The 13,700-nt window shown below is 37.0% G+C and overlaps 1 protein-coding gene across 1 annotated transcript in view; it reads right to left on the reverse strand.

Moving 5' to 3' along the window:
• Window positions 1-296: 296 nt before the first annotated feature.
• PDE4C (phosphodiesterase 4C) overlaps window positions 297-13,700 on the reverse strand; it is a 65,753-nt gene continuing 52,349 nt past the window's right edge. Inside the window, exons 12-15 of the mRNA XM_087702135.1 lie at window positions 12,395-12,549; window positions 5,689-5,811; window positions 4,513-4,695; window positions 297-4,148 (exon numbers count right to left, since the gene is read on the reverse strand). Coding sequence (XP_087558261.1) covers window positions 3,609-4,148; window positions 4,513-4,695; window positions 5,689-5,811; window positions 12,395-12,549 — 1,001 coding nt within the window. The 3' untranslated portion in view covers window positions 297-3,608. The remainder of the gene's footprint in view (window positions 4,149-4,512; window positions 4,696-5,688; window positions 5,812-12,394; window positions 12,550-13,700) is intronic.

Below are 13,700 nucleotides of genomic sequence, written 5' to 3' on the forward strand. Positions count from 1 at the left end.
GTGTGTTTGTGTTCTGTGGGCTTTGCTAAATCTTATTTACAATATCTTCCAAAATCCGATATCAAAGTTTTGATTTGAGTCTTGCTTGGCCGTTTAATTATACGGTATTCCCTTATAATTCCACCATGTAATCTGTGAAAGAAACAAATAGGACCTGAAATGAAATGTAGTTGGTGGATCACTGTCATAATCAGCCCCCAAGAAGGCAAGTGTATTTTGTGAAACTAGGCAGATGTACATGTACGATGTGTGTGTATAAATCAAGAGCACTGAGGGACATACAAGAGACAGGCAAGCACAGATGAGAGATAAGCTTTATGCTTTGGGATTAAATATTTACATTATTTGGGAGTTAGGCTTGTCAGTGATAGATTTGCTAGGAGGAAAAAAGGACCTGGCTTATGGGAAATAAGCAGTCATTATTGTTTTTTCAGAGCTTCACACAATTTTGCATCAGTTACTTTGAAAATTTTACATGCCATAACACTCAATCCTCTACCCTTTGAAAATAATTCCTTATGATGTTATAAAATATTGTTTACAAACAGGAGAGCATTATTTCCTTACAGTTCTAAATGATTCTAATTTTCCTGAATCAGTTGGGTTAAGTTCTTATCATATCTTTTTGCTTTTTTTGCCTAAACCTTGATCAAGCATCACCATATAATCTTTCTCTCTCTCCTCTAATTTCTTTGCTCAGATTTATCTTTCTATCTTGGATTAACTCCGTTCACATCTCATCCACAATTTCCACATTCTAAACTCCTATGGCAGTATCTCTTCTCTCCTGTAGTTATTATTCCTACTAACAAATGCTGTGTTGCTATGATTTCTTTAGGACTGGGATTTTTTTCAAGCTCTGGAGATTTATAGTACAATTTAAAAAGCCAAACATTTCATTTTAACATGTAAATACAATATAAAGAAAAGGTGTTGCCAGAAAACACTTAATGGGGTAAAGAAAACCAGACAATCAGATAAAAATGTCAATATGTTCTCTGTGGTTACAATACTTATTTCACAAAGAAACAGTAACTCAATTTGTAGGGCCAGGCCCCAGTGGCAGCTCAGCAAACTCAAAGTGCATTGTGAAATACATGTGTATACAAACAAACATTCAACATATATATATTTATACATTTGCACACACATAATGCAGCATTTTTGAGTGCAAATCACAGTTAAACCAATTGCTATCAATAAAATTTGCCTGAACCAACCATTGGTGAGGTTATTACACATCAAAATATTATTAAGCATAAAGCTACAAAAAAATTTTTTTTTAAAAAAGAACAAAAAAATACTTGCTGAAAATAAATTAAAAGTGGTAGCCTTCCCAGTAGTAATGCATAACCGGCCTTTCATAAGAGGTACTGTATATGGGGGGAAAAAAGATGAGAGACAATATCATTTTGGTGCATAGAATCATCCCCATTTGCACCCTCCCTGGATTTCTAATACATAAATATAGTAGATGGAGATACCACCTTAGCTTTATAATCATTTAGCAGTTTAAACTCCTTAAATCATAATCTGGCCTCACCAAAATTTTACAAATGAACCTTTAAATCTCATTTGTCTATTCGTACGTTTTATCTGCTATTTGCATTGGCTAATGATTCCCTTATTTCAACCAACCCTGTCTCTTTTTGAGACTCCATAGAACTGCATTATTTATCCAAAACAGTACAGTAAAAGAACAAAATGCATCTATCTCTTCAAATCAGCAGATTAAGCCTTCTAGGGGAAAAATCAATGGATAGAGTACTATCTAGTGTTTTCTGGAATAGGACAGATCCTTTAATGCATGGATCTCTAACTTGATTTGAGCAAATTCAGTGTTGCAATAATCTTCTTTTGTGAACTGCAAAATACATGGAGTGAAGATCCAGATAACTCAGGAAAAAAACAAAATAATAGATTTCTTTGAATACTGAAAATAGGGAGTAAATGTTTAAATCCATATTTTTTCACAATTTGACATAAATTGCTTCTCCCCTAATGTCAGAAAACCAGCTTATTAAAACAAAACAATTCTATGCATTTAGAAAAGAAAGTTAACATGCCTTTTAAAAATAAAAGGGCTTTTTCTTCAGCAAAATGTTAATGATCAACAGATCCAAAATAAATAGTGTACATATCACACAAAACTTTTATGAGTAGTCTAATATGAACACATCACTTGGGATAGCTTCTCCCATTCCTTTTAGGAGAAAGGGGCAAAGAAGCTACACACACTCTGTAGCCCCAACAAATTGGGACATTTCACAGGAAAAAGTCAAAGTGATTAAAATGTCAGAAGAAACAATTTATCAAGTTCAAGTCTGCCCCCCCATTAATTTGAAAATTAGCAAAACTTCCAATTACCCTTGTATAGCAAGCAGTTCTGCCACTTACTATAGTCGATTTATATTAGAAATTGCTGGGAAGATTAATTTTTTTTTAAAATACTGACTACCTATTTCTGCATCACAATACTTTCCTCCTTTAAAAAAAACATGAATTATTTACTCTTTACAGCTGCTATGGATAAATACATGTCACAAAATAAACATAATTTAAAACAATAGGATTTCCCCACCTTACTGGAAAAATAAAACAAAATCTGTAGTCCCTTTTCTATAGGGCTTCTGAATATTGCAGAAATTGGCTTATCACTTTCTATAAATATTTTCATGTGGGAGAAAAGGTATCTAAGAGATTAACATAAAGGAGGCAATTTTCAATGCAGCTGCCAGATTGAGGCAACATGCAGTGTGAAAGAAGGCCTTCTTGTTTGAGTGTCAGGAATTTGATGCCAAATGCATCCAGCAGGATGAATTTTGTATCTCTTGATAGCATCCCATCACACTTCCCAGGATGCTGGTTTTATTACACTTGAGAAAAGCAAATATAATATTTATCTGCACAATTCCCCTTTTTCTGCAGTAGCATGTCATTTTAAGATTCCCTTTTTTGCTGGGTCAAATCATTGGTCCATCAAGCCCACTATATTATCCTGATTTTCAGCAGGATCATACAGAACCTTTCCTCAAATTAAATTTGCATGATTGGAAAGTGTAGGACTACAAAAAGTCCGACCATTTGTCCAACCAAGTACTGTCTGCTCTAATTTGAAAATGTTTTCCAGGATGACAGTCCAAATCCCCCCCCCCCCCGCAGCCTAGAACCTCTTAAAAAAGAAGACTAAAGATGTCAGAGACTGAACCTGTGTTTATCTTCAGGCAAAACATTACACTGAACTAAAAGCTGTATTTCCACCTGGGCTTTCTTAAAACAAGATGCAGACTATTTCCAAGTCGAAACCAAAATAAGAAATTAGTGATAGTGACAAGTCCAGCAGGAAGAATTTTTCCATTTGCCAGGTACAACTCAGATGCTGAGTAGCAACACTGGAAGGAAGACATGACAGGCATAGTCTGATCTCTGATATTTCGCCACCTGGGCAAATAATGTGGTTCAAGCTACAGATTTCTTTGAGGAAGAAAATGTTAATAGTAACACTCCCTTACAATGGGGAGTGAAATCATAGGTGTGCTGGCAGCAAGATTTGGGGTGATCCCCTTCTGGCCCTGCCAGAATGTAATCATCATCGGGCCTTCCCTTCACTACGTCCCAAGAGGCAAAAAGGTGATATTTCCTTCCATGTCAAGACATGATTGTGCATCAGTCAGGCTCTCTCTTCTTGCTAACTCAGCTGGGTCTGCTATGGAACCACTATCCGTCTGTAAAAGTGTTCTTTGGTTGTCAAAGTTCAGTGCACCCTTTTGTTTGATTAGGACGTTTCTGTGGGGGCTGCCCAATTTGTCTGTTGGAGAAGGCAATGGCTCGTTTGCAGATTCTGAATCATCGGTTGTCCCCAAGGTTTTGGATTCACTATTATCCTCTTCCAAAGGGCTCTCAATCTCTGGTTCAATATCTGATTCTTCTCCATCTTCTTCCTCTAAAGTAAGCTGAAACTTGAATTTGTCTCCTCCACTTTTCTCTAAATCTGATGCATCTGGGGGAGGTGAAGGACTGTGAGGAATCATGCTCTGATACCATTCTCGGTTGTCTTCTAAAGTATCCAGAATGTCCTGAGCATCAGGATGAACTAAATCAGCCCAGGTTTCCCAAAGCGGATGAGCAATATAATCAATGAATCCCACCTGGCAGAAGAAAAATAACACAGAATGTTAAATATGCTAATTTTGTTGCCCTATTATTTATAAGTCTGTATCGAATTCCTCCTCCAGTTCCAATTCTATAGTTGCAAACACCAGAGGTATACAAGCAAAAGTTTCCTAGCTCAAAATGCTCTGACTGTGAATGTTTGCTTTTCGCCTTCTCACTTCCATTCAAGAGATTTTTAAAATTATTGATGGCTATGTTGATATACATAGCTTTTTCATGCATTTGTGTTTAGCTTTGTATTTTATATCACTTTAGCATGAAAATTCAAAAAACCCACCCACAGTTAAACAGCTGTCATCCCCATGCCATCTATAACCTGAACTTTACTAGCAGTGTCACCTGAGACTTTTCTATGGAGGCATTGTGTTTATCACACATTGGGCTAATCTCCATGCCCTTCTCCCGCTCACGATCTCCTTGGTGGAAGAATTCTATCATGATTCGGTCCGTCCACTGGCGATAAACCTCTAGTGGTTTTGTGGGGTTGCTGAGATCTGCACAGTGTACAATATTCTGCAAAACCTGTGGAGAAGATAAAACAATTACATAACATTTACAGTAGAACTACATCACAAATCAACATACCAAGGAGGAAATATCATTGGAAGTCTTATCTTCACAATTAATACGTTACAGAACTTCAATTTTATTAATTTTTTTTTTTTTAGGTATTTTATTAAAATTTATAGGCCGCCCTTTTCCCTGAGGGGACTCAGGGCGGCTTACAACCATTAGGGAGGGGGTACAATAGACAATAAACAATATAAAAACAAGATAAGTAGTAAAAACACAACATGCATTCTACATTCAACACTCGGGTGGGGCAAATTAAGGACTTATCCCCAGGCCTGTTGGGAGAGCCAGGTCTTGAGGGCTGCGCGGAAGGCCTGGACGGTGGTGAGGGTGCGTATCTCGACGGGGAGATTAATAATATTTCATAATTAAGTGTATGTATGTGCTTCATTCATTTCTCTGACTCTTGTCTATTATTTTTCTTAGCAACAAACTCAGATATTAAAAATATATTTTAAGTTAAAAATAAAGGGGAATCAGAATATTTTGAAGTCTGGAACAGATTTTATGATTGGTATAAGACAAGGTGACAAGACTGGGACAAACTGTATATATTGTGATTGGACAGAAGGATAGACAATGTATTAAGTAGGCTAATAGTTAATGGTTGAGACTAGCTATATATAATGTGAATGTATGGTCACTTTGACTTCGCGGTACTGCATTGTTTTAAATGTAAAAATAATAAAAATATATTCAAAAATATATTTTAAGTTGATTCACATCTTTTATGCACTCGCTAATAGTGCTCTTTGAACTTAATAACATTAAGTTCTGAACAAGAGGACCTCGATAGAACTATCATTTGACTTTCATGGTTTTAATAACTAGCCACAAAATCTCGAGCTCAGGTCTAACTCTATTTAAGTATGAATTGAGCTTGGGATTCACATCTCTGAAATGTGCTCTTCTCCATTTTATCCTTGCTCCTTAGTGCCTTACCTGAATGCGATCGGAGTAGTTATCCAAAAGCAGGACTCCCAAGCTTGTCACTTTCTTGGTCTCTACCATTGTCTTCAGATCAGCCAGAAGATTCATATGTTTTGACATATCTGTTGCCAGCACCTGTTTATAACCCCCCACCACAAATACAAAAATTATTTCTCTGTCTTCCTCTCCCCATTTTCAAGAATACTAGAAAGAAGACACAAGAGTCACTTGAGAAAAAAAAGTACCAGTTTGGAAACAAGAAAAAATTAACACATATTTTCAGGAGTGGGGGAGAGTTTTCTTATGTCTGCAGGCATTTATTCACGCATTCAAACACACCAATCCTAGTAAAGCAATGTTACACAGAGTAAGAAAAGTAATAAAAAATAGGAGGAAGTCCAAGAATTTAAAGAATTCTTAAAGAGGAGTAAAAAAGCCTTGCTAAAGCTTACATCATTATTATACTTTTCCATTCTTGCATGTCTTCTTTACTTCCATCATATCCATTTTATTTTTAAACTTTTCATTGCTCTTTTTCATGTTCTCATCAATTGCATCCAACCATGATTTTCTCGGTGTCACCCTTCCTTTCAATCCATTCACCCTTTCTTCATGTATTCATTTGGTGATTTGATCCTCATTCATTCCCTCTCTGTGACCAAACCACTTTGAAATATTTGTTTCATTATGGCCAATCATTTCTGTATTTAATCCACATTCAGTTAGCCTATATAAATCCTTACTTCTTGTTTTATAGCACACATTTTAATCCATACTCATTCCCACTGCATTCAATTTACGATTCTTCTGACAAGCGCAACTTAAAATCATTTCCTCTATATTCTCTGTCAAAGACAACTAATATTCTTTAATCCATATTCAGATTTTCAGAATTATATTCCTTGTTACATCATACAGTCTAACATACACTGCAAATCATTCAGATTATTAACCAACAACATAGCATCATCCTCATATATAAATACTTGTATAATCATACTGTCAGGCCTGCAGTCATATTCCTTTTAGGATCTTTGGCCTGCCACACTCTCTATTCTTTTACTATGCCAGTTCATTAGGGGGTAATTGGGAGGGGAAATAGTAAGGAATAGAATTTTAGAATGTGTTGTCAAAATAAAACGTTCCTTTCTAGAAGCTCAAGGTCATTCTTTGTCTCCGCACCTCTGCACCTGACCCGAACTAGATGGGTGGAAATGCCAGCATGGCAGTGGAAGATTGGATCATGGGATAGACTTGTGGGTGTGGGGAAAGAGGATGAACTTTCAACTGGGTGTGAAAGCCAGGAAGCTTTCAGATTCGGGTTTTCCACAGATGTACCAACATGTCTCTCTTAATAAATTGGAACCTTGAGGAAAGCTCTGCCTTGAACGCTGATCTAATTTTGGATGATATTTGGAACGCTGACACATACTCACAAACAACATTTCTCTAACATCACCCATTAACAATCTTTAAGCAGTTGTTAATAAATACATTACACAGTCAAAGGAAAAGCATACTCTATATCCTAATCTAACTTTATTCAGTGTTGAGTCATTTGCTAAGCATTCCATATGTTTTCATAAATGCTGTACTGTAAACATACAGATACTCCTTGGGCTAACAACCACTCGCTCAGTGAATGTTTGAAGTTGTTATGGTACTGAAAAATGGTACTTATAACCAGTCCTTGAAATTCCAACTGTTGCAGCAACCCTGTGGTCACATGATTGTGGTTTGGGTGCTTGACAATTGCCTTGCAGCATCCTGTGGTCATGCAATCACCACTTGAGACTTTCCCACAAGTAAAGTCAATGGGGAAGACAGTAAGAAATCCCAAGTCACTCTGGGAAGTTGCTTCTGCCATTTTTCCTCATGAGGAGCCTGCTACAGAGATTTCAGGGAACTCATCAGAGGTGGGTTCCTACCAGTTCACACCTATTCGGTAGAACCGGTTCGTCAAATCTACCGGACCGGTTAGAAGAGGTTCCACCAGTGGACCCGGAAAGCAGGCCACACCTACAGAAGAGGTTCCAATTTTTTTTGAAACCCACCACTGCTAAAGGGTTAGAGGTGCAAGGATCTTGTAACTTGACAGCTTTAAGACTTGCATGCTTCAATGCCAGAGTTCCTGAGCCAACGTGACTTGAGGAGGAATTCTGGGAGTTGAAGTCAACAAGTCTTAAAGCTGTCAGGTTTGAAGACCCCTAGTTTTTTTTCTAAAGGGTTAGGGGTGCAAGGATCTTGTAACTTGACAGCTTTAAGACTTGCATGCTTCAATGCCAGAGTTTCTGAATAGCTACTTGGACCGACCTAAGTACTAATTCATAATTACATATCCGGTCACATGGGCGGCAAGCCACTGCCATCCGGTCACATGGGTGGCAAGCCACTCCCACAAAGGAGGCCACACCCACAGAGTAGGTTCGAACAATTTTTGAAACCCACCACTGGAACTCATACTCTGTATCACTTGCCTGCCACCCAGACTCCATAGCGCATGCCCGCCCATCCAGCTATGTTCACACCGCAGCATCCCCCTGCCTGGCCACACTCATGTGGCACCACAGCACTCCATCTGTCACCTGGCCACACTCCATGGCACTCATCCAGCCTCACTTGCGACTTGCTGGCTACCTCATTGATTTTGCTTATTAGAAGCCCTCACATAATGACCCACAATCCTCGCTTAACCACAGCAATGGAGGCTGTTGGAATTTCCTTTGCTGAGTGATGCAGTCATGTGTCATCATGCTTTATGACGGCATTACTTAGCAAAGGGAAATTCCCAATTACTGTCATTAAACAAGGACTATTCGTGTGCTGCTGTTGTTGTATTCAGCAACTTTCACGCTCTTATTCACGCAAAATATTATCTAATTCAGACCTATTCTCCTAACCAAATAAGCTTTGTTTCCCCATGACCTGCGGAAGAGCCGAAATCTGATTGCCTTCTCTTCTTGACACAGTATACTTCTCAAGTTTTTCTCACCCTACCTTATACCCTTTTAAATCAGAATTCTGCCAAAAATCTTTTGAGGCAACTTAAAAAACTTAACTTGGCGCAATTTTGGCATTTATTTTTGCTACTTTCCCCTTCTATAGGGAAACAATAATGGTATTTTTCCAAATTTCAAATACATTTCAAATACAGATATAGTCTTTGCACATGTCAAAAAGTTGCTTAGGCATTCTTTAAGCAAACCAGGTTTACCTTTTAACATCTTCACTTGTACCCTCTACACCTTCAATCTCACTATTTCTCCATATTCCCACTCCATATAAAACTTCCATTTCATCAATTTCCCCATAGACCTTAAAAGTTATTGCATTTGTTATATTGCAATTTCAATTTCACTTCAGGTTCTTTCCCAATAATTTCATTACTTTTATGGTTAATTCCTTTTACTCTGCTGAAAGTTCCTTGTTTAGCTTGCTTCTACTTCTAAAACCATTTTTATTATCACTAATATCACTTTTTCTCTGCCGCTTTTAATCTTAACCTTCTTTGTTCTCTGACTGTATTATATAAACCATCTTTTTCCTGTCAGAACATATTATATATTTTTTCCTTGTACTTATTTTTTGCAGCAGTCATCCTCTGGTATGTATTTTTTCTCACTCACTGCCTCTTTCACTCAATCATTTCACTAAATTCCTTTTTTTTACGTCCAATTAGTTTACCTGCACACACTTCTGTGGAACTCTGTAATATAATTCTTTTCACTCTATTCCAAGTGTTTCTCACTGTTTCCTTACATACACTTGCCATTCTTTTTGTGTAATCTATCTTTTAATGTTATTTTATGCAGCCTCTGACATTCCCTTTAGTTATTCTTTCACTCCAATTTCACTATTCTAAGATCCACTTTTAACCTTTCTACAAAAATGATCTGCATCACATTCAGAATCTTTCATCATCTTCACTAATTCTCTTGCTTTTGCTTTGTAAACTCTCAAATCAATCACATTTTTAGATTTAGATTCAATCCTTAGCCATATAGATCTATGGATAGACTTATGCTTAAACCACACATTCAAACAACCAAGTCTTTTTCTAAGTAGCTAATCTCCAAATAATTACTGTTATTATTAATTCTTGAACTTCTGAAATGGCTTTATCACTTCTTTCTGTACCCTGGCATCTTGTTCCCATCCACCCACTCATGTTAGATGTTAGAATAATTTACATCTGGATTACATACTTTCTTAGTACTGCACATTTTCCCCCAACGCTAATCCCTGGGTTTGATGTTATTACTATTTGGAAGAGTGTAACATGAACTGTCACCAACACATGGATACTTATTTTCATATGCATCCACCACCACTAGATGACACCAATTCATTCTGACATACTACATTTTAATCTTTTCATTCATAATCAAATATGCACATTCATTTTCCTTCACGTATTCCTCAGCTCTGTACCAGATCCTACTTCCTTCATTCAGATCTTTTAAACCTTTCTCCTTTTTCCATCATTCTGCCATCATTTTTTCCTATCATTCAGTTATCACTGCTGAATATCTAATTCTCACAGTGCTGTTTAATGTCTATGTATATTTACTCATGTAGTATGGTTGTAGTATTATTATTTATCCTTATTATCTTATTATTTTCTTTACTTCCCTCTTGTTGGTATGATGATGATGATGATGGCCATTATTCTGTTACTTTGTCTGTATCCTGGGAACTTCTGGACAAGAGGCAAATTCCTTGTGTGTCTAATCACACTTGGCCAAATAAAGTAATCAATTCAATTTAATTTTCATAGGACTCATCCAACAGCCTTCTAATGGTGGCTTGAAGATGCCCAGTTAGCCATTTTTAAGGAGATCTCCCACATTATCTTCAGTTTATCTCAGCCCACAGCTGAACCCACTTCACTTTGTAGTTAGTTGATTCAGTGTTACAGGGATGCTTACCATCTTCTCTCAACCTAAGCCCTGCTGCATACAATTTCTAGCACTTCGCTAGTGACCATGGCACCCTCAGAATCTGATTGCTCTTGGCATGCTAACCCCCCCCACCCTCAGTTTGTGAGCACTGGCAATCTGGCATTTATCAAAGCACACATCAGGTCTTTTGGAGGTTCCTTATTGTATCACTAGACCTTTCTTTAAACAAAGAAAACTCTTTAAATATGGGGAATAGAGGAAGAGTTGGTAGCAGTAGGTTTATTGCAAAGATCAACAAAGGTGGCCAGGAGTATTTATTTTATTTTCAATGTTAGCTCAGGTGAAGTACTAAATAATTGATTCATAGCTACTGTCACTCAAACACTAATGGAGGTAGGTGGCATCAAAACTGAAAACAGGTGGGCCTTATCTAATGAACATTCGTACAGTGTTTGTTTGAAGTTACAATGGTTACAAAGGTGTTAAAAAAATGGTACCTACAACAGATCTTCAAAGTTATGGCGGTCACAGTGTCCCATCAGTCATATGATTGCATTTCAGATAATTGGCCCACACTTCTGATTGTCACTGTGTCCCATGGTCACATGGTTGCAGTTTGTAACCCTCCCTGCCAGACTAGTTTCCAAACAAGCAAAATCAACATGGAAGCTGTCAGGAAGTTGCAAGTTGCAGTCACATGAGGTCCTTGCTTAATGACCCTCACAGTCCTAACTCAACAATGACAACTGGGACAGCAATGCAGTCATGTGTTTTTATCAATTTATAACCATGTTACTTAACAACAGACTTTCTGTTCCCAATTGTTAAGGACGACTACCTGTAAATAAAACTCATCCCAATATTCTGGAGAAAAATGGGCCATTATTCTTCCCACTTAGCAGGTAGGAATGGAAACTGTGCAACCGTTTGATCTCTTTAATTTGTCCCATTTTAAAATTATCAGAACAGCACTGCCTGTTCCTAGAGTAAATAGAGATTAACTTTTGTGACAAAGCAATTTATGCCACCATACATTTGTGCCAACTCACAATGGAATGCATGTTAAAGCAGCTGTTTGGGTGGATTTTTAGTTTTAGATGCACACAACATATTTTTTTCATTTCACTTCATTTCCCTCATATTCTTTAGAAAAGCCAAGATGGTGACTATGCTGCAAATGACAAATGTAGAAATGGAATGGGGTTTCAATCGCATGTTCATGGACATCATCTGGAGCGTTTGATAGAGATCTTTGTTTAACAGTTTTAGTTGTATTTGGGTTTCATTCACCATTCCCTATTAATGATAAATTGCTTTTTTTCTAATTAGAGCCCCAAGAATAAAAATGATCATTAGATTTTCATCTTCTTGCCTAAATCCTGATGAGGGTTAGAATGTCCTCTAAGTACAAAATTGCAACTCTGAATAAGTTCACCCCCACAAATGATGAAGCCACAATGTACTCTGAATTTCCATTATATTTGACCGAAGCCAAGCAACTATTTTTCAGGGGATTGGAAATGGCACAACAGAAACTTCCTAAGAGAAGAATGTAAGCTTAGGAAAAATGTAAACTTCCCAAGAGATAAAAGGAACTTTTCTTTCAAACAGGTCTGCCAAGCTTTTAAAATAGTAAAATCTCATCCTAATTCCTTAACTACTGGTATGTGATTAATTTATTCTTAAACAACAATCTCCTTGAAACAGCTTTCAACATCAAAATAATCAGTCTCATGCATTTCAATAAACACCTGTCATCTCACTTGAAATATTGTGATTCATTCAAAATTATAACCATGATCAACAAAGCTTCTCACCATGTCAATGGCCATCTTCCGGAGCATTTGTCTTTGCTTCTTAGAAAGATTCTGGAAAATATCACAGTTTTCCTCTTGTAAGAGTTTGAATCCTACTGCCAAATGATGATTTTCCAACACCGATGCATCATTATACATTAGTGCCAGTTCTGAATCTACAAATAAAAATAAATAGGAAAGGAAAGAGACAATAGGAGGAGCATCATTAGTTTAAAAGGCAGCCTTGCAGGCAGTGTTTAGGATTGTGACAATTGTTCAGTTTAGTAAGAAATAGGACAGTAAAGTAAAGAAACTAAAAAGTTTACCTACGGGTTTGAAATAACCTACCAAAGCCTATGAACTCTTACTAAATAATTTCTTATTATTTGAGCAAGAATGAACTTGTTCAGTTCATTCTTTTGTTTTACATTTTGTATTCTAAACATCAACTTAAATGTTAGGTGTCAATTAAGCCCATAGGCAGCTGATGCTAGATCATTGAGGCTTATGGTATGATTGCTGATTACTAGGTATTTTCCAAATGATGCTGAATTACACAGGCCTTTGGTCTGATTTAAAAATAAACTTAGATGATATCTTATATACTGATCTCTGGTACAACCCTGAATTTGCACTCCCAGTAATTTATGAATAACATTTTTATTACGGTCCCTGACAGAATTGTAAACTTTAACACATTACAAATAAAAACAAAAACAAAACAAGAGGCATTTTACAATTGTGATGGGTTTCTCAGTGAATAATCAAGTCTGACTAATTTTACCAGGGATTATAACAAAACGTACTACATTCAAGGAGATTGAATCATACAGATCTGATAACAAAGGTACATAAATCAGAATTTCTCGGGTGTTTTACCAGGTAAGGAGAGATAAAGTAGGTCCCTGAGTCCTTAGACAGAGTAATTGCAGCTGGACATGAGCTTTAGTTTCAACAACTCCTTGGGGGGAGGGCACATTTTCAGCTCATAGGGATTTTTTTTTGTATTGGCCCTCTAAACTGCAATGGGGAGAAAACATTGGAACAGGCTAAAGTTAGCACTCCTTGGGATTTGGAAACTGTTATTATGTGGGTCAGTATCTTGCTGATTTGTAAAAAGAGGCTTGACTATTCAGAAAAAAATGTTCTTAGGTAGAACAGAGGCTCCTGTTGGAGCTTCCAGGTATTTGATATGTTGTCTAAATGCACTTGCACACTCATAACCCATCATCAGGAAGACTTCCCTGGGACAGCTGAGATATTGAAGTGTTTGTGAGATTGTCCTGAACCATATTGATTTGTAATTGTCCCCAAGTAAAGAAAGTAC

Source organism: Thamnophis sirtalis, unplaced genomic scaffold (genome assembly GCF_051295495.1).
Source record: "Thamnophis sirtalis isolate CommonGarterSnake01/CBP01778 unplaced genomic scaffold, rThaSir2_p1.2 scaffold_1, whole genome shotgun sequence".
Taxonomy (NCBI): Eukaryota; Metazoa; Chordata; class Lepidosauria; order Squamata; family Natricidae; genus Thamnophis; species Thamnophis sirtalis.